Raw genomic sequence first — 22060 nt, forward strand, 5'->3', positions numbered from 1 at the left:
CAGATTTCAATATTCACCTTTTAATGTTAGGGGTTATTAAGCCCTCTTGTGTTCTTCTGCTGCTGCCTGATCCAGGCTGTGTTTCAGCAACTAAATGGTTTAGTGATGCTGCTGGGCCTGTGCATAACATTTTTTGATGTTTGCACTAGTAAACATACATCTTCTATACAGATTTCAAAATTAACTTTTTAATGTTAGGGGTTGTGAAGCCCTCTTTTAAACTCATGCTGATGCCTGCTCCAGGCTGTCTGTTTCAGGAACTATTGTGCTTAGTGAAGCTGCTGGGCTTTGGACTTTAATTCTTTAATGATAGAACGAGGTAGCATAACTGTCCAATAGAGATTTCAGCATTGATCTTTCAATCTTAGGGGTTATGATACCCTCTTGAGTATTGCTGCTGCCTACTCCTCTCTGTTACTTTCTGGAACTATTTGGCTTACGTATGCTGCCGGGCTTGGTCCTTCAATTTTTAGATGTTTGCACTAGCTTACATAAATGCTTAATTGAGATTTCAACATTGATCTTTCAATGTAAGCGGTAATGAAACCCCCTTGCGTACTGCTGCTACCTGCTCCTGACTGTGTGTTTCAGGAACTACTTGGCTTACTGATGCTGCTGGGCTTGGGCCTTAAATGTTTGGATGTTAGCACTAGCTTAAATGCATGCTTAATTGAGATTTCAACATTGATCTTTCAATGTAAGGGGTTATGAAACCCCCTTGTGTACTGCTGCTACCTGCTCCTGACTGTGTGTTTCAGGAACTACTTGGCTCACTGATGCTGCTGGGCCTGTGCCTAAATTTTTTGGATGTTAGCACTAGCTTACATACATGCTTCATTGAGATTTTTAACATTGATCTTTCAATGTAAGAGGTTGTGAAACCCTCTTGTGTACTGCTGATGCCTGCTCCTAACTGTGTTTCAGGAACTACTTGGCTTACTGATTCTGCTGGGCTTGGGCCTTACATTTTTGGATGTTAGCACTAGTGATGAGCAGATAGGCCATATTCGAATTTGCGATATTTTGCGAATATATGGATGAATATTCGTCATATATTCACGAAATTCGCATATTCGTTATATTCGAAAATATATGCGCATATGCGCTTATTCGTGAATATTGAGCCCTCCCTTATTTATAGGGAACTTCTGGACTAGTGCATTAACTCTGTGATTTTTTGCCTGTTGAAACCAATAGGCCCATTGTGGTCTATTGGGATCTCACGGTATGAAAAACTGTAATATAAGCAGGAGGGTCTCGGCAGTACAGTGTATGGGAGACCATGTGGTGGTTTGAGTCCTGGGGTGGGATGGAGTGTTACAGTGTTACAGTGTTGTGGTTAAACTTTACTTTGCTGGAAAAGCTGCTGAGTTGCCCTTAGCAACCAATCAGATCGCTTCTTTCATTTTACACAAGGCCTCTGCTAAATGAAAAAAGCAATCTGATTGGTTGCTATGGGCAACTCAGCAGATTTTCCTGGAAAAGCTGATGAGTTCTCCTTAGCAATCAATCAGATTGCTTCTTTCATTTTTCACAAGGCCTCTGCTAAATGAAAGAAGCAATCTGATTTGTTGCTATGGGTAACTAAGCAGATTTTCCTGGAAAAGCTGATGAGTTCCCCGTAGCAACCAATCAGATTGCTTCTTTCATTTTTCACAAGGCCTCTGCTAAATGAAAGAAGCGATCTGATTGGTTGCTATGGTCAACTCAGCAGATTTTCCTGGAAAATCTGATGAGTTGCCCATAGCAACCAATCAGATCGCTTCTTTCATTTTTCACAAGGCGTCTGCAAAATAAAAGAAGCGATCTGATTAGTTGCTATGGGCAACTGGATAATTTTTCCTTAGCATAGGTTTTGATAAAACTCCCCCTATGGGGGAGATTTCTCGAAAACTGTCCAGAGGAAAAGTTTCTGAGTTGCCCATAGCAACCACTCAGATTGCTTCTTTCATTTTTTAAAAGGTCTCTGAAAAATGAAGGAAGCAATCTGATTGGTTGCTATGGGCAACTCAGAAACTTTTCCTCTGGACAGGTTTTGATGAATACCCAGCCTTACACATTACATCCAGTTTCAATTAACCCCAATACCCATATTTGGTACCCCATTAACCTAGTTCCCACGGTTCAAACACTCACTTAATTGCCAATTGACCTAGTCCCCACGGTTCAAAGGCTTTCTTAATTACCAATTGGCCTACATTTGTCAGTCACAAGTAAAAAAGTTAAACCACAACATTGTAACACTCCTTCCCACCCCGGGACTCAAACCACCATACGGTCTCCCATACGCTGTACTGAAGAGACCCTCCTGCTTATCTTACAGTTTTACATACTGTGAGATCCCCATAGTCTACAATTGGCCTACTGATTTCAGAAAGCAAAAAAATCACAGAGTTAATGCACTAGTGCAGTGGTCTCCAACCTGCGGACCTCCAGATGTAGCAAAACTACAACTCCCAGCATGCTCGGACAGCCAACGGCTGTCCGGGCATTCTGGGAGTTGTTGTTTTGCAACATCTGGAGGTCCGCAGATTGGAGACCACTGCACTACGCCATTAATTCCCTATACCATTAAAGAAGGGAGGGCTCAATATTTGCGAATATGCGCATAAGCGAAGAGCAGAGAGGGATGATCGGCGATCACTGTGATGTGTACTGTGAATTTAAAAAAAAGCTAATATTCGTAATTGTGAATATATAGTGCTATATTCACAATATATGTGAATTTGCGAATATGCGATATTCATGATTAAAGTTCAAATTGCGAATATTCACGAGCAACACTAGTTAGCATTAGCTTACATACATGCTTAACCTTTTAAGGACGCCGGGCGTATGCATACACCCTGCATCCAGAGTCCTAGCCACTAGCCGATTCTGACCAATGGCAAGGCAGGACAGTGGGTTGCCATGGCAACCCCCCATCCTGCCCACCCCTGGATGTCAAGGGGAACGAGGGGAGAAGATGGAGGCCGGTACCTGGAGGAGAAGATGCCGTGGGGACCCCCGATCGTCGCTGGAGACTGCTGGATCCTGGCTCAGGTAGGAAAACTACAGTGGGGGGAATGAAAGTGAAAGTAAAGTTATCTTTACTGTGGCAACCACTAGGAAGGCCAAACTGCAACTCCCAGTTTGGAGACCACTGTTACAGTGGTGCCCAAATGGTAGCCCTCCAGATGTTGCCAAACTACAACTCTCAGCATGCCTAGACTGCCCAGGCATGCTGGGAGTTGTAGTTCTGTAACATCTGTCCCTTCAGATTTTGCAATTTTCATAAAATTTTGAAGCAAAAAGCAAGAGCAAAAATATGTCCATTTTATGATGCCAACATAAAGTGGACATATTGTATTTGTGAATAAAAATTGAATTTATTTGGAATATTCATTTTCCTTACAAGTAGAGAGCTTCAAAGTTAGAAAAATGCAACATTTTCAAAATTTTCATGAAATTTTGGGATTTTTCACCAAAAAAGGATGCAAGTAATGCCGAAAATTTACCACCAAAATAAAGAAGAATATGTCACGAAAAAACAATCTTAGAATCAGAATATTCGGTAAAAGCGTTTTTGAGTTATTAATTCGTAAAGCGACGGTGTAAAAATTGGGAAAATGGGCTCAGTCCTTAAGGTGAAAAAGGTCTGCATCCTTAAGGGGTTAATAGAGATTTCAACATTGATCTTTCAATCTTAGGGGTTATGAAACCCTCTTGTGTAACTCCTGTTGAATGCTCCTGCCTGTGTCATACAGCAACTACATGGTTCAGTGATGCTGCTGGGCTTGGGCCTTAAATTTTTGAATGTTAGCACTAGCTAACATGCATCTTCATTATAGATTTTAACATTCACCTTTTAATGTTAGGGGTTGTGAATCCCTCTTGTTTACTCATGCTGCTGCCTGCTCCTGTCTGTGTCATTCAGCAACTACATGGTTTAGTGATGCTGCTGGGCCTAGGACATTGCCTATATATGTTTATGGTAGCACTAGGTACCATACATCTTCAATTGAAATTTCAAAATTCATCTTTTATTCTTAGAGATTGTGAGGCTCTATTGTCTCCTCATCTGCCTCCAACTCCAGGCTGTGCCACTCAGACACTATATGGTCTCCTCATGCTTTAGACACCTCCAGGCTGTGTCATTTAGCCAGTAGCCACTATATGGTCTCCATGTATTGACTGTGCATTGTAGAAAACATGTGGCTATCCTTGAGTTACTCTCCCAGCATTATTGCCATGTTGATATCAGACCAGTGATAAAAGGAATATTGCCAAGGACTTGCAGAAACAGGGAACTGTGGATACTGACCACCGGCTGTTGGAATTGACTGACTATGCCAGGTGGTAGATTTACCATTTTGAAGTTCCTCAGTTCCAGTAGGCTTTAAGTCGTTCATTCTTTGTTGTGGTTCTTCAGTTGCAGAATTAAGTTGTATCATGTTTTCCTATTCCTCCGATGAGCTAATGTCACTGGAACACGCAATACTCATATTGTCATTTAATGAAGGATTCTTTTCTTCAGCGAATGTATCTATCATTTTATAATTTTGATTGTCAGGTGGCATTCTGACAATTTCTGATTAGAAAGGAATTTAGTAATCTGGGACACAGGTAAAAATAAACATTTTTAAGTGTACTGTAGCACATTTTTCTGACCTCATTAGTGCATACGACATACTTACATTTAAGTAGTGTACTATTTTGTACCTGTTAATCTGTCAAGGGTCTAAATACTGTGAAAGGACAGCCTATAGTATACACCTGCTGCTGTTCTAGACAAATACTGTTTTAAGCAAAATGAAGCGTTTTGTACTCCACTCATACACGCAATAAGTATGTCAGGCAGAGTAGTGAAATTTCAATTACAAAATCCATAATATCAATTTCAAAATCCTAAATTTAAATTTAAAATCATAAATTTCAATGGTCTCGTCATGCTGCCGCCAACTCCAGGCTGTGCCATTCAGACACTATATGGTCTCCTTATGCTTCAGCCAACTCCAGGCTGTGTCATTCAGGCAATATACATGGTCTCCTCATGCTTCAGCCAACTCCAGGCTGTGTCATTCAGTCAATATATGGTTTACTGATGCTACTGTTACTGGGTCTGGGAATAAAAATGTTTGTATGGTAGCACTAGCTACCCAAAATCTTCAGTTTACATTTCAAACGTTGTCTTTTTTTCTTAGGGATTGTGAAGCCCTGGGGTCTCTCTCCAGGCTGTGTCATTCAGGCAATATATGGTTTACTGATGCTGCTGGGCTTGGGATTTTTTTTTATTTTTTTGTTTTGTTATGGTAGCACCAGCTTCCCAAAATCTTCGGTTTAGATTTCAGAATTCAACTTTTAATTTTAGGGATTGTGAAGGCCTATGTCACGATCCCGGCTGGTAGGAGGTGGATCCTCTGTGCCAGAGAGGGATTGGCGTGGACCGTGCTAGTGGACCGGTTCTAAGTCACTACTGGTGTTCACCAGAGCCCGCCGCAAAGCGGGATGGTCTTGCTGCGGCGGTAGTGACCAGGTCGTATCCACTAGCAACGGCTCAACCTCTCTGACTGCTGAAGATAGGCGCGGTACAAGGGAGTAGACAAAGCAAGGTCGGACGTAGCAGAAGGTCGGGGCAGGCAGCAAGAATCGTAGTCAATAAGGCAAGCAGGAGGTCAAGTACACGGTATGGATAAACACAGTAACGCTTTCACTAGGCTCTAAGGCAACAAGATCCGGCAGGGGAGTGCAGGGGCAGAGATCAGATATAGTCTGGGAGCAGGTGGAAGCCAATAAAGCTAATTGGGCCAGGCACCAATCATTGGTGCACTGGCCCTTTAAGTCTCAGGGAGCTGGCGCGCGCGCGCCCTAGAGAGCGGAGCCGCGCGCGCCAGCACATGACAGCAGGGGACGGGAACGGGTAAGTGACCTGGGATGCGATTCGCGAGCGGGCGCGTCCCGCTGTGCGAATCGCATCCCCGACGGCCATGACAGTGCAGCGCTCCCGGTCAGCGGGACCGACCGGGGCGCTGCGGAGAGAGAGACGCCGTAAGCGCTCCGGGGAGGAACGGGGACCCGGAGCGCTAGGCGTAACAGTACCCCCCCCCTTAGGTCTCCCCTTCTCTTTGTCCAGTAACTGCCTCCCTTGGGATGAGGACACCGGGAAAGAATGGAGGGATTCCTCAACGGCAGGCAGTACAGCAGGAGTGGGAATGGGGAGGGAGGGCAGAGGGCGAGGCCTGGCACGGGGCAGTGTGACACCAGGACGGGGGCCATGGGGAGGCACCGAGGCTTGCCTGACTGGACTGGGAGGGGGGGAGAGGCACTTCTTATGGCAGGCAGAGTCCATAAAGACCTTAGGGAGACCGGTTACAGGGGACACCACAGGGTCACGGCAGGGAGTACTGGGAACCGGTTTAAGGCAGTCCTTGAAACAAGAGGAACCCCAGCTCTTGATCTCCCCTGTGGACCAATCCAGGGTTGGGGAATGGTGTTGAAGCCAGGGTAGTCCAAGGAGAATTTCGGAAGTGCAATTGGAGAGGACCAAAAACTCAATTTTTTCGTGATGAGGTCCGATGCACATTAGGAGGGGCTCCGTGCAGTAACGCACGGTGCAATCCAACCTGACTCCGTTGACCGCGGAAATGTAGAGTGGCTTGACGAGACGGGTCACCGGAATGCGGAATTTATTCACCAAGGAATCCAGAATGAAATTCCCAGAGGCACCGGAGTCCAAGCAGGCCACGGCTGAGAGGGAGGAGTTGGCTGAAGAAGAAATCCGTACGGGCACCGTGAGACGTGGAGAAGCCGACTTAGCATCAAGAGACGCCACACCCACGAGAGCTGGGTGCGAGCGTGCGTTTCCCAGACGTGGAGGACGGATAGGGCAGTCTACCAGGAAATGTTCGGTACTGGCACAGTACAGACAAAGATTTTTTCCCTACGGCGATTCCTCTCTTCCTGGGTCAGGCGAGACCGATCCACTTGCATGGCCTCCTCGGCGGGAGGCCTAAGCGTAGATTGCAATGGAGACTGTGGGAGAGGTGCCCAGAGATCTAAGTCTTTTTCCTGGCGGAGCTCTTGATGTCTCTCAGAAAAACGCATGTCAATGCGAGTGGCTAGATAAATGAGTTCATGCAGGTTAGCAGGAATTTCTCGTGCGGCCAGAACATCTTTAATGTTGCTGGATAGGCCTTTTTTAAAGGTCGCGCAGAGGGCCTCATTATTCCAGGATAGTTCAGAAGCAAGAGTACGGAATTGTATGGCGTACTCGCCAACGGAAGAATTACCCTGGACCAGGTTCAGCAGGGCAGTCTCAGCAGAAGAGGCTCGGGCAGGTTCCTCAAAGACACTTCGAATTTCCGAGAAGAAGGAGTGTACAGAGGCGGTGACGGGGTCATTGCGGTCCCAGAGCGGTGTGGCCCAAGACAGAGCTTTCCCAGACAGAAGGCTGACTACGAAAGCCACCTTAGACCTTTCAGTAGGAAACTGGTCCGACATCATCTCCAAGTGCAGGGAACATTGTGAAAGAAAGCCACGGCAAAACTTAGAGTCCCCATCAAATTTGTCCGACAGGGACAAGCGGAGGCTAGGAGTGGCCACTCGCTGCGGAGGAGGTGCAGGAGCTGGCGGAGGAGATGGTTGTTGCTGCTGTAGCTGAGACTGAAATTGCTGTAGCTGTGACTGAAGCTGCTGTAGCTGCGACTGGAGTTGCTGTGTCATGGTGGTCAAGTACGACAGCTGGTGATCTTGTTGGGCGATCTGTCGGGCTTGCTGGGCGACCAGTGTAGTGAGGTCGTCGACAACTGGCAGAGGAACTTCAGCGGGATCCATGGCCGGATCTACTGTCACGATCCCGGCTGGTAGGAGGTGGATCCTCTGTGCCAGAGAGGGATTGGCGTGGACCGTGCTAGTGGACCGGTTCTAAGTCACTACTGGTGTTCACCAGAGCCCGCCGCAAAGCGGGATGGTCTTGCTGCGGCGGTAGTGACCAGGTCGTATCCACTAGCAACGGCTCAACCTCTCTGACTGCTGAAGATAGGCGCGGTACAAGGGAGTAGACAAAGCAAGGTCGGACGTAGCAGAAGGTCGGGGCAGGCAGCAAGAATCGTAGTCAATAAGGCAAGCAGGAGGTCAAGTACACGGTATGGATAAACACAGTAACGCTTTCACTAGGCTCTAAGGCAACAAGATCCGGCAGGGGAGTGCAGGGGCAGAGATCAGATATAGTCTGGGAGCAGGTGGAAGCCAATAAAGCTAATTGGGCCAGGCACCAATCATTGGTGCACTGGCCCTTTAAGTCTCAGGGAGCTGGCGCGCGCGCGCCCTAGAGAGCGGAGCCGCGCGCGCCAGCACATGACAGCAGGGGACGGGAACGGGTAAGTGACCTGGGATGCGATTCGCGAGCGGGCGCGTCCCGCTGTGCGAATCGCATCCCCGACGGCCATGACAGTGCAGCGCTCCCGGTCAGCGGGACCGACCGGGGCGCTGCGGAGAGAGAGACGCCGTAAGCGCTCCGGGGAGGAACGGGGACCCGGAGCGCTAGGCGTAACAGCCTAATGCCTACTCATGCTGTTGCCAACTCCTGGCTGTGCCATTCAGACACTATATGGTCTCCTCATGCTTCAGCCAACTCCAGGCTGTGTCATTCAGCCACTATATGGTCTCATCATGCTGCCAACACCTCCACACTGTGTCATTCAGCCACTATATGGTCTCCTTATGCTTCAGCCTCATCCAAGCTGTGTCATTCTGCAACTATATGGTCTCTTCATGCTTCCAACACCTCCACGCTGTGTCATTCAGCCACTATTTGGTCTCCTCATGCTGCCAACTCCTCCACACTGTGTCAGCCAGCCACTATACGGACTCTTCAAGCTGCCAACACCTCCAGGCTGTGTCATTCAGCCACTATATGGTCTCCTCATGCTGCCAACTCCTCCACACTGTGTTATTCAACCACTAAATGGTCTCCTCATGCTGCCAACACCTCCATGCTGTGTCATTCAGCCACTATATGGTCTCCTCATGCTTCAGCCTCATCCAAGCTGTGTCATTCAGTCACTATATGGTCTCCTCATGCTGCCAACACCTCCACACTGTGTCATTCAGCCACTATATGGTCTCCTCATGCTGCTAACACCTCCACACTGTGTTATTCAGCCACTATATTGTCTCCTCATGCTTCAGCCTCATCCTAGCTGTGTCATTCAGACACTATATGGTCTCCTCATACTGCCAACACCTCCATACCGTGTCATTCAGCCACTATATGGTCTCTTCAAGCTGCCAACACCTCCACGCTGTGTCATTCAGCCACTATATGGTCTCTTCATACTTCAGCGTCATCCAAGCTGTGTCATTCAGCCACTATATGATCTCTTCAAGCTGCCAACACCACCACTCTGTGTCATTCACCCACTATATGGTCTCCTCCTTGATGCCAACACCTCCACACTGTGTCATTTAGCTACTATATGTTCTCCTCATGCTGCCAACACCTTCATGCTGTGCCCATCAGCCACTATATTGTCTCCTCATGCTGCCAACACCTTCACGCTGTGTCATTCAGCCACTATATGGTGTCCTCATACTGATGCCACCTCCAGGCTGTGTCATTGTACCGGCAGTGATTCTAAAAGCGATGCCGGTAATATGCATGCCATTCTGAATAACACTATTATGCGTGTTTGAACACAGCAAAGTGTTCTACACCCCTATTGAGGCTCTCAGTAGGCCAGAAATAGCCATTTTTTATATAGATTCACCGCAAATAAATTTGTATTGAAACAATTTTTTTTTGAAAAATTTGGTAAGTCGGCCGAATCAAACTTTTCAAAAGTTCGCTCATCTCTAGTAGTGACTTTGTATATAATCTTTGTAATTATGTTAGAGGATAAGATTTCATCCATGTGAAAGCTTATTTCTATCTATATAGCTTTGCCTAATCTTTATAGTCTAAGCATTATCATGTATAACAAGGTTCTTTAAATGAAAAGTATTATCAGTTTGAAGAAGAAAATACTCTACAGATACACTAAGGTCAGATGTGACGAACATCCTGCGCATTGTATGTCATGCTTTAGAGGCCATTTTAAAGCTACAAAGGTGGTATAATGGTAAAAGTTTTCGCAAACCCTATTATTTATAAGGATTTAAACTGACAGATGTAGATATATCTCAGAATGAGATCTGTATTTGCAAAGAGAATAGAGTAATAAAATGATAAGGGTAGTGCAATGGGAAAATAGAACTTTTAAATCCGTATTCAAACCCTATAAAGATATGCAGCTGTTTAAACAGATAATGTCCTCTGTAAATGTTTGCTGCTGTATCAAATATATTGGGGATTAATAACTTAAAGTAAGTTTATCTGAAATGTTATGTTTATCATTTGCAGTACCTTGCTAACGTTCTGAGCTTGACATTGAAATATGTTCCTTGTATACATTTGGTAAAATTATATTTGTAGTCCTTTATGATGCAAGGATAGATAGATATATAGATAGAAAGACAGAAAGAAAGATAGATAGATATGGAAAATCAGTTATTTAAAAATAAATAACTGGGTTATTTATATCAGTTTTTAATATATGGTGCCCTAAATACAATAGTGTTTTATCTCTGACAATTATATCTCTGACAATTATACCTCTGACAATTATATCTGACAATTTATATGTTTGTATACCCTTGTAATGGGAAAACTTACAACAATAAGTGTAATTTAAGGCCATGTTGTATTTATGGTTTCTTACAATTATTTTTAAATATCAGAAATTAATTGCCTTTTCTTTGTTGTTACATTGCAATAATGTATATTCTTCAACCATCTAACAGTCACAATAAAAACCTATATAAAGGGATTGTCCAAGTCAAAAACAACCTATTCCCTATCCACAGAAGAAATGAGACTACAGAACTCGGATATATCCGGTACCGACATAGAAGTGAAGGGATAACTTGACATCTGCAGCCTCAGGATGTGCAGAGAGCTGGGGCCCCATTCTGAAGATCACAAGAGGTTTCAGCAGTTTAAACCTCCAGGATCAGAGACTTGAGGGGATAAGTTGTTTTGGACTGGACAACCCCTTTAAGTGTGGTTATATAAGACATTATATTATACAGGGTGAGTTGTACTTCCTATTTTTGCTGTTTTTAGGGGTACATAAAATAGCTTTCTTTTTTTATTTGAGGGGGGGGAGCTGTTCTACTTTTTTTGCATTTTGTTTTTCAGCATTCATGGTTTAGTTTGTTTTATGGGGGGGGGGGTAGGTGGATGGTCCCTTTGGATAGGGGATAAGATGTCTAGGGTGGAGAACACCTTCAAGAATAAGATGGTCTTATCAATTTCTGGACTTACATCACTCTTGGAGAGTATACCAAACAGGGCCCTCTTCATTGTCAAATTAAAAGATAATAATTTGTAAATAAAATAATCCTGCACTTACCTCCAAAATTCACTTACCATGCAGCCCCCCTGGACAATGCAGCAAGTCCACTTCCAACATTGTACATTTAAACATCTGGAAAGTGACATAATTACCATCAAAGTTCTCACATAAAATTACAGTGTCAATATATCTATCATTGGGTCATTTAAATGACCACTACATCACTATCACCATTCCAGGCAGTAACATCAGGGTTGTGTGGTTTACAGGAAGGTTCCTGCTGTAATATAGGCACAGTGATAGTGCCTAAACTTTATTAGCCATGGACACAAGCCTTAACAGAGCTTGGGTTAGACTTAAAAAGGGTTAAGGTTAGCATACAAAATTTTTACTTTTTTTTTGCAGACACTGTACTTTTTTCTTCCACAGACCCCTGTTAGTATTAATTTGTACTTCTTTCACATTCTCAAAATAAACCTTTGAATCACATGACAAATAAATCACATTATTTGCAATAGGAAAACTGGCATTTATTTAAACACTCCATTTTGAAAAATGTCTCTAAATACTGGAGCAAATATTGCATGAAGTCACCAAAACCCATAAAAAAGTGTGTTTGAATGAGATTTTAAAATGTCATATAGTTCTATATACAGAATGCATAGTAAGGGCATGTATGAGAACAAGATGCTTTTATCATTTTAGTACTGAATATCCCCATTGTACAAATGATAATCCCTAGTTGCAGAAAACAAAGCTTTTTACTGTGTTTTTCAATATATTCCAGGACAGCTGCAAAATTGTAACCAAAAGTAAGGTTTCAATTAATAGATGCATAAAGTCACATAGTATATCCACATAAGTCTTAAGCACAATGTGCACTGTCTTTATGTACAATAAACATAAGCGTCAAATAATACATTCATGCATTTTTCTTTGTTTATTTAAGGGCTTCGAAGACTCAAAAATTCTGTACTCCAAAGAACAGATTGCAGAAAGTACAATGTGAAGTATACATTATCAAAAAATTTCAAGGATATATGTATTTTTTTCATTGGAATGTCCAATATGAGAAACATTTCTACACGGCTGTCTATATTGGTGAATCTTTCCATACTATGGCCTTGCATCCTAAGTCTGAACTTCATGAACATTCGTACTCAAGAAATGAATAAAGGAAATCATATAAGGGTAAAGCGAGGATGGGTATGGGAGCCATTGTATGTCACTGAAGAACAAGAAGTGAAGAAGCCAATGTATGTTGGGCAGGTACGTCATATAGATATCATTTTAGGATCTTGGTAAAAAATGATATATAAATAAGATGAATGACATAATTTATTATATTTGTGAATGCCGAATAATAAATGAAACTGTAACAAATTGAATTTTTTTTAGTTGTGCATCACAATCCATGCCGCCAGTCTTTTGCCCGATTGGCTACTGCAGTTAGCTTCTTGCTTGAGACTCTTTCTGGAATGTTCTAAATGTAATATTGTTTCATATGGAGCAGTCCCTAACATCTAGTATTTTACTGTAGCTGTTATTTGTTCTACCTGGTTGTCTTTGTTGTTGTTGGCATCAACCAAAGAGATGTGTACTGTAGTCAAATTGCTTATTTTGGTTTTAAAATATTAGGATAGGATTTTAAGTAATAGGAAGTCGCTGGAGCCAATGTGTATGCAGCAGCCGCACGGGAAAAGCTATGATCAGTTGAGAGGAAGGAGGTTATTATAACTTCAGGAGCACATTGGACAGTTCCTGTATAAATATTTTACCTTGCTGGGAGGACACCACCCCTCGACAAAGGCATTCTTGCCGAAACGCCGCGTTGGGGTAGTGTCGCTCTGGTGTCTGCCTTGCGACTTTTGGTAGTGGGTTTGTACATTGTTTTATACAGTTAGCTGCATTTGGCTTTGAGAGATGTTTTATTTTTCTCTGCACTTTTGCACTTTTTCTAGTAATGATGTATGGCATTTATTGATGTATATGTAGATTGTGATTAGGCTTTCCAAATATGACATCAGAGTGACACCCTGTGTATTTTTATCCCCCCTTAAGGAGAATCCCTCCATTTTTACATTCCATGTAATGAATAAAATGTATACATGTTGAATTAATTATTTTGTAAATGACTCCATCCTTTTTGCTTGTATGTTTGTATGTAGTTGGGAGCTCATGTAGCAGCATATATTAACCCCTTAAGTACTCAGCCCATTTGGGCCTTAAGGACTGAGACAATTTTATTTTGACGTTTTAGTTTTTTCCTCCTCGCCTTCAAAAAATCATAACTCTTTTATATTTTTATCCAGAGACTAGTATGAGGGTTTGTTTTTTGCGCGACCAGTTGTCCGTTGTAATGCCATCACTCTCTTTACCCAAAAACTGTATGGCGCAACCAAAAAAATACTATTTGTGTGGGAAAATTAAAAAGAAAACCGCAATTTAGCAAATTTTGGAAGGTTTCGTTTTCACACAGTACAATTTACGGTAAAAATGACCTGTGTTCTTTATTCTTTGGGTCAATACAATTAAAATGATACTCAAGATAACATACTTTTCTATTACTGTTGACTTTCTAACCAAATTAGTACGTTTAAAATCCCCCTATTTTGGAGACCAATAACGTTTTCAATTATCTGTATAAGCGGCTGTATGAGGGCTCATTTTTTGTGCCCGGATCTTTACTTTTTATTGATATCATATTTGCTTATATAAAACTTTTAGAACATTTTTTATCAATTTTTTGAGGAATTGATAAAAAGCATTCGATTGCTAATACTGTTCAGTGCTATGCATAGGGAATATCACTGATCAGTGTTATCGGTGATCTTCTGCTCTGGTCTGCTCGATCGCAGACCAAAGCAGAAGACCTGTGGAAGGCAGCGGAGGCAGGTAAGGGGACCTCCATCTGCCGTCCTGGATGATCGGATCTCCGCGGCAGCACTGCGGGCGATCTGGTCATCCATTTTAGGGTCCGCAATGCTGCAGATGCCGTAATCTGTATTGATCATGGCATCTGAGGGGTTAATGGCCGACATCCGGATGATCACGGATGTCGGCCATTACTGGCAGGTCCCTGGCTGCTATCAGCAGCCAGGATCTGACGCACATGATCTGGGCATCGCTCCGATGCTCGCGGTTATGTATAGGACGTAAATGTACATCCTGGTGCGTTAAGTACCACCTCACCAGGACGAACAATTACATCCTGCGTCGTTAAGGGGTTAAGGGGGTTCTCACTAAGCATGTGCTTTTTTTCTTATTATTATCTGTATACCCCGATATCTGAAATATATTTTTTGCTTTTAAAATATTGGACCTTGTCATCCAGGTGTTTATTAAAGCCCTGCAGTATTTTTGCAATATCTTTAAGGGTAAAGTTACATGACACAGATCCGCAGCTATCACGCCCCCTCCCGTAGGCTTGCATTGAGGGGCGGAGCGTGTCATCACACAGGGGCGGGGGCGTGACGTCCCACGCCGCCCGCCCTGTGGTCGCCGGTAATCAGTCCCGGAGCGAACACGCTCCGGGGACTGATTACAAATGGGGTGCCACGTGCTAGATCCCGGGGGTCCCCAGCGGCAGGACTCCCGCGATCAGGCATCTTATCCCCTGTCCTTTGGATAGGGGATAAGATGTCTAAGCACCGGAGAACCCCTTTAAGATACTGTTTTTGAATGTTCATGGCAACACTTCTCTACTAAATAACGACATTGTCTGAAAGCAAATTCTTTCAGTTATGGAGGATTTTTTCATGGCTAATGCCCCAACAGCATCAACTCTATTATTGTGTGGACATAAAATGTTCATTACATTACAGATATACAACTAGAGTGAAGAACGCTAGGGTGGCACAGGTGGAGACTCTACTGCAACATAATAAGCTGCTTGACGCATGAAGGTTTTACCTTCTGGTTTTACTCAATCTCTTTTATGTGAATGTAGAGATAAACTATGTAGTCTTTTTCTTTAAATATGACATGCAGCTTAAACACCTTAGGTTGAATTTTTATATACATGGTGGCATGTTGGCTAAAAGAGTTAAAGGGGTACTCCAGTGGAAAACAAATGTTTTCAAATTAACTGGTGCTAGAAAGTTAAATAGATGGGTAAATTACTCCTATTAAGAAATCTTAATCCTTCCAGTACATGACAGCTGCTGTATACTACAGAGAAAGTTGTGTGGTTGTTTCCAGTCTGACAATAGTGCTCTCTGCTGACACCTCTGTCCGTTTCAGGAACTGTTCTGAGCAGGAGAGGTTTGCTATGGGGATTTGCTCCTGCTCTGGAGAGTTCTTGATATGGACCGAGGTGTCAGTAGAGAGCAGTGTGGTCAGACAGAAAAGAACAACTCAACTTCCTCGGCAGCATACAGTAGCTGATAAGTGCTCGAATGATTAATATTTTTATATAGAAATAATTTACAAATCTGTCTAACTTTCTGGCTCCAGTTAATTTGGAATTTTTTTTTCCAACGGAGTACCCCTTTTAATGTATTGACTTCTGTTTAATATTTACCTTCCTCTGAAAACCAATTATTAAGTCTAAAGTCTCCTATCTCTAAGTCTCCTATCTCCCACAGACTTGCATTGCGGGGGTAGGGCGTGATGTCACATGGGGGCAGAGTCATGATGTCACGATACTCTGGCCCCGTAGTCATGACCCGGTAGACTCCGAGGCTGCAGCACTGCGTGCAGCTCCCAGAGGTAGATGCTGCATGCAAGATAGTGGGGGTCCCCAGCGGTGGGACCCCCGCAATCAGACATCTTATAAGATGTCTTAGGGCCGGAGTACCCCTTTAAGAACTGCAGTGTTGCTGTCACCTCTCATGTGTACAGTATGTCAATAAGATTGGCTGCCCAGCCCCTTTCTAAGTCTCTTACCAATGACATCCCAGCGAGCCACCTTGCTGTGTCTGAAATAATTTTGAATTATTAAAGGTAACAATATTGATTGGAATTAACTTTAAAGCATATTCAAAATTCAGTAGGGGATATTTATCAAAGTTGTTTATGTCCCTCATCAATATAGACCAAACTACAGAGGGTTAGGCCGGTCTATTGTGCGCCTAATTTATCAAAAGTCGCACGGCTCTTGATAAATTCTTCAGGATCATTGCTTTAGACTGTATTTAAACCTGCTCCAGCATGGACTGACATTTCAGCGTACTTTCAGCTGATGCAATTTGTCGCAGAAAAGTCGCTTTTGATAAATTCAGCACCAATGCATTTTCTTTGTCTAAAATAGACTAGAATGCATCATGTTCTAAAAATCCTCTAAAGCAAAAGTCGCAGAAAAGTTACACATATTTAGACTGCGACTTTCTGTGCGACAAATTTAGACAGGAAAAATCAGTCTAAATCCTTTGATAAATAGCCCCCAGTATGTCTTGATGTGTGGCCAAATTTTTTATGTATATGAAAAAAAAAACTGGTTTTATATTCTTAGCAAAGCCATCCCCATATCTATGTTAACTATTATGATTTCCTCTCTAAATTTACCACTCAGTTTACAGTTCTTTACTGTACACTGTCTATAGACGCATTATTCCACAAAAGAGTTATTCAGCAATTATGTAAATTACTTAAATAGGCACTGTCAGCAAACTTTTTTTTTTTGATAAGTTGTAGTACTTTTGTACTAAAACATATCTCTAATAAAGATGAATATATATTTTTTCATAAATAGTTTATTTTACATTTGAAAACCCTATATCAGTGCCACGCTAATACTCCCTTCATTAGTACTGTACATGCCTTTCTAGGCCGCTCATCTATGCGCGCTATGAGCTATGAGCTCATCTATGAGCGCAGCATAGATGAGAAGAGAGCGTAAGTCAGCGCCGAGCAGGTGTCATTGACGTTGCGCCTGCTGGGGAAGTCGGCTTCTGGCAGAGGTATGCAGAGGAGCCCAAGATGAGCCCAACATGAGCAGTTTGTAAAGTAGGAACATTTCTTTAAAATGCAGGGAGGGGGTTAGGGATAGATTAGCAAAATGGTGGCAGTTACTCTTTAAGGCATTCTACTTGTCCAAATGTTTCTATATTTACAGATAAAGCATGTTCTTTCTATAATTAAATGGAATTCTGAACCCCAGAGTCTCTCTGTTTTACACAAATATATGTTAAATTGAAAGGGACACAATAAAGGTCTTTTGGCAGCCTACAAAAAACTGGCTCTGGGACCAGCTGCAAATAAACAGATCTACGGTATATGATACAATGGGAGAAGGAATTGGAAACTTATTATTCTATGTCACAATGGGAGCTAGCTCTGCCATGGCCTTAGAAAACATCTAAATGTATTAATCATTTGGTACTAAAGGAAAAAATACAGATACACCAGTTAGACAAGCTCACAAATAATCCAATGCTATTTCAAGAATTGTTGGAGAGGTTGTCACCAGGTAGTCACATCAGTGAATATGTGGTAGTTGTGGCCCACCTTGCATGATTTGCCCTGCTCTCCTCATGAATGGAGGCGTGTTGACCAACACGTTAAGCTTTGGCCGGCACCCCCCCAAATACATCTCTATGAAAGAGCCAGAGATACAGCATTCGAGCTATCTCTGGCTCCCCCAAAGAGATGCATGTAGAGGGAGTGTCAGCCATAGCATCGAGCGGCGTACACACTAGATTCATTCAGAGAGTAGGGGCTCCTGATGGGAGATTGCAGTGGGTCCCAGCGATCGGACCCCTTGCAATCTGACACTGATCCCCTATCCTCTGGATAGGGGATTTGTTTTTGGATACTGGACTACCTCTTTAACCCCTTAAGGATGCAGGACGTAAATGTACGTCCTGGTGAGGTGGTACTTAACGCACCAGGACGTACATTTACGTCCTAAGCATAACCGCGGGCATCGGAGCGATGCCCGTGTCATGCGCGGCTGATCCCGGCTGCTGATCCCAGCCAGGGACCCGCCGGCAATAGCCGACGCCCGCGATCTCGCGGGCGTCCGCCATTAACCCCTCAGGTGCCGGGATCAATACAGATCCCGGCATCTGCGGCAGTTCGCAGTTTAAATGAACGATCGGATCGCCCGCAGCGCTGCTGCGGGGATCCGATCATTCATAACGCCGCACGGAGGTCCCCTCTCCTTCCTCCGTGCGGCTCCCGGCATCTCCTGCTCTGGTCTGAGATCGAGCAGACCAGAGCAGGAGATGACCGATAATACTGATCTGTTCTATGTCCTATACATAGAACAGATCAGTATTAGCAATCATGGTATTGCTATGAATAGTCCCCTATGGGGACTATTCAAGTGTAAAAAAAAAATGTAAAAAAATGTAAAAGTAAAAGTAAAATAAAGTGAAAAATCCCCTCCCCCAATAAAAAAGTAAAACGTCCGTTTTTTCCTATTTTACCCCCAAAAAGCGTAAAAAACATTTTTTATAGACATATTTGGTATCTCCGCGTGCGTAAATGTCTGAACTATTAAAATAAAATGTTAATGATCCCGTACGGTGAACGGCGTGAACGAAAAAAAAAAAAGTCAAAAATTCCTACTTTTTTAATACATTATATTAAAAAAAAATTATAAAAAATGTATTAAAAGTTTTTTATATGCAAATGTGGTATCAAAAAAAAGTACAGATCATGGCGCAAAAAATGAGCCCCCATACCGCCACTTATACGGAAAAATAAAAAAGTTAGAGGTCATCAAAATAAAGGGATTATAAACGTACTAATTTGTTTAATTAATTAATTTGGTTAAAAAGTTTGTGATTTTTTTTAAGCGCAACAATAATATAAAAGTATGTAATAATGGGTATCATTTTAATCGTATTGACCCTCAGAATAAAGAACACACGTCATTTTTACCAGAAATTGTACGGCGTGAAAACAAAACCTTCCAAAATTAGCAAAATTGCGTTTTTCGTTTTAATTTCCCCACAAAAATAGTGTTTTTTGGTTGCGCCATACATTTTATGATATAATGAGTGATGTCATTACAAAGGACAACTGGTCGCGCAAAAAACAAGCCCTCATACTAGTCTGTGGATGAAAATATAAAAGAGTTATGATTTTTAGAAGGTGAGGAGGAAAAAATGAAAACGTAAAAATTAAATTGTCTGAGTCCTTAAGGCCAAAATGGGCTGAGTCCTTAAGGGGTTAAACTAAGATTTTAAACTCATAGGCACCTCTCTACAAGGAGTCCCAGCCTTAAAGAATATCAGTCATATCCCACAAACAAGATATATGTAACTTATCCTGATCATGTACATATATTTTATGTAGCACCTATATTTCTCTCACAAATACCTTTGTTATGTCAGTTAATTGCCCTCAATTGGCATGACTCATCTTCCTCCCTGTGTCTGCTGTGCTGTGTCTCCTAATCCAATCACTGCAGGCTGCACTGTATCCCCTTTCTTTCTGTTTTTATGCTGCATGCTGAAAGGATAGGAGTGAGCATAGAGTAGTGCTAGTCCCACCCTTAATTACTAGACTTTGTTCATGTCTGTGCTTCAGTTTGGTCAAAGATGATGCTGATTGTGTTCTTGATGGTATGAGTTCCAATATTGGCCTTTTTTTATAATTCATGATTATTATGAAAAGGAAATAAAAAGAAAAGTATTAATTATATTAGAAAGGTTCATGTTAAGATGTACAACATATAAAAAGAACATATTTTAATAATAAATATGCCCATTTAAATATATTAGATCTTGATTTAGACCAAATGTCCAGGAAAGTGGGAATACTGGACCACACTAAGTATTTCAGCTCACTGAAATTCTCTAGTCACCTCTATGCTTCAGGAAGTGATACATAGAGTTAATGCTCAATGTACATCATTATCACTTTTGTTACTTAGATTTAACACTTTGTTAGGCAGTCATAAATGTCATGGTTATCATCTTCTTGTGATCTTGTGACCTTTGTCAAACTCTTTTTTTTATACTTTAAGTTTTTATTTTTTTTTCCTTCTTTGCCCCCTAAAGGGGTTGTCGTTTGTAAAGTTTTGAAAATCTCTCCACCTTCAAAAGGTGACCTTTTCTTACTGTGGAAACAGTGAAAACTATTATTGTTGCCCTTGATCTACCACCCTACTTGGGCTGTATTTCATCTTAAAATATTTTCCTTCATAATCTGAACATTTTTCTTGTGCGGATTATTTGTACTACCCTATGGCAGGATTATTGTTGAAATCAAGTATTTTTGACCTTTTGTATTACCTTTAATTCCCTATGGGTTTCAAGATTTTGTGATCTAGGCCCCTGTGCTTCTTGTTTAAAGTGTTGATCGGTTTGTTACTCTGTAACATCTGATTTCATCAGTATATATATTCTTTGTATTTTTAAAATGCTGAGCACTATTTTGGCGCTATATAAATAAAGATCATTATTTAAAATATTTATTTTAAAACTTGAAATACAAAGTAAAACTGTAGCAAGAATTACCATGTATCTCTTTCCTACTTTTACTCAGTTTCACAGTTTAATATTAAATCAATTTATCTTATAAAATAATTACCTTAATGAGACATTTTGTTTACTTCTTTGTTTATACTTTATTTTAATATGCTTAAAATGTACAGTACACTAGTATGCCCTATAATTGTTCTGCCCTGCTTGCAAGCCTTAAATTAACCAGGTTTAAGTTCTAACTAAGTGGAACATTTAATTGGACCCACAGGGTACTGCCAACAATTAATTAACTGTTTTGTTAAGGTCTGCACTAAAGAGCCAGTGCCTTTGTTCTACACAATTAAAAAGATGCCAGTGGATCTTTCCTTGTACACACATATCATGAGTTATTTTAATGTCTCGCTTTATAGTTGTGCAATGTATATATTAGAAAAGTATCAAGCCATTAATAAAAAAAGATTTTTCATTTTTAATTATTAAACTTGTTGCAAAATATTAGATACATAGAAACATAGAATGTGTCAGCAGATAAGAACCATTTGGCCCATCTAATCTGCTCAATATTCTGAATACTATGAATAGTCCCTGGCCCCATCTTATATGAAGGATAGCTTTATGACTATGACTATGCTCAAACTCCTTTACTGTATTTGCAGATAGCACTTCTGCAGGAAGGCTATTCCATGTATCCACTACTCTCTCAGTAAAATAATATCTAGTTAGTTTATTATCTTAGATTACTTCTAAATCCTTACCCCTTTTAATCTATTACCTTAGATTACATTGCTATTTTAAATATAATAAGTTGTTACAATGACATTTCTCTTATTGTAATTTAGCACTGCAAATTCCCAACAATATGACAATGTAGCACAATTATTAATACATTATTTCATTCTGTGGATCCACATATTTACTCTGGTATAATGAACATACCTTTATACTGTCAAATCTTCAGTTTAAATATTGAACATACTTTCATACATTAAAATCTCCAGTTTTCATATTGAACATACTTACATACCTTCCGTTTTCATAATAAACATATGAGTTCCCGACGTTGATTCTTCATCAGGTAGAATTTTACCAATACCATTTTAGACTGAAATGACACATCCAATAACCATGCTTCCCATAGGGTAACATTATTCATTCAAAACTTGTAAGACACTGCAAATTATTGCTACTTTTGTACTTCCCTTTTAGTTAAATGTGTTCTGTTAAATGGTTAATCCCCTCTTGTGTGCACCCCTTTACTAAGCAGGTTGACTACAGCTGCCACTATGGCGAAGTCATGTTCAGTGCTGGTGA

The 22060-nt window shown here is 41.6% G+C and overlaps 1 protein-coding gene across 1 annotated transcript in view; it reads left to right on the forward strand.

Moving 5' to 3' along the window:
- The window catches only part of LOC130273935 (cadherin-19-like), a 173022-nt gene that overhangs the window by 17336 nt on the left and 133626 nt on the right, over nucleotides 1–22060 (forward strand). Inside the window, exon 2 of the mRNA XM_056521485.1 lies at nucleotides 12322–12641. Within this exon, the coding sequence (XP_056377460.1) occupies nucleotides 12432–12641 (210 nt within the window). The 5' untranslated portion in view covers nucleotides 12322–12431. The remainder of the gene's footprint in view (nucleotides 1–12321; nucleotides 12642–22060) is intronic.

This window comes from Hyla sarda, chromosome 5, assembly GCF_029499605.1.
Source record: "Hyla sarda isolate aHylSar1 chromosome 5, aHylSar1.hap1, whole genome shotgun sequence".
Lineage (NCBI taxonomy): Eukaryota > Metazoa > Chordata > Amphibia > Anura > Hylidae > Hyla > Hyla sarda.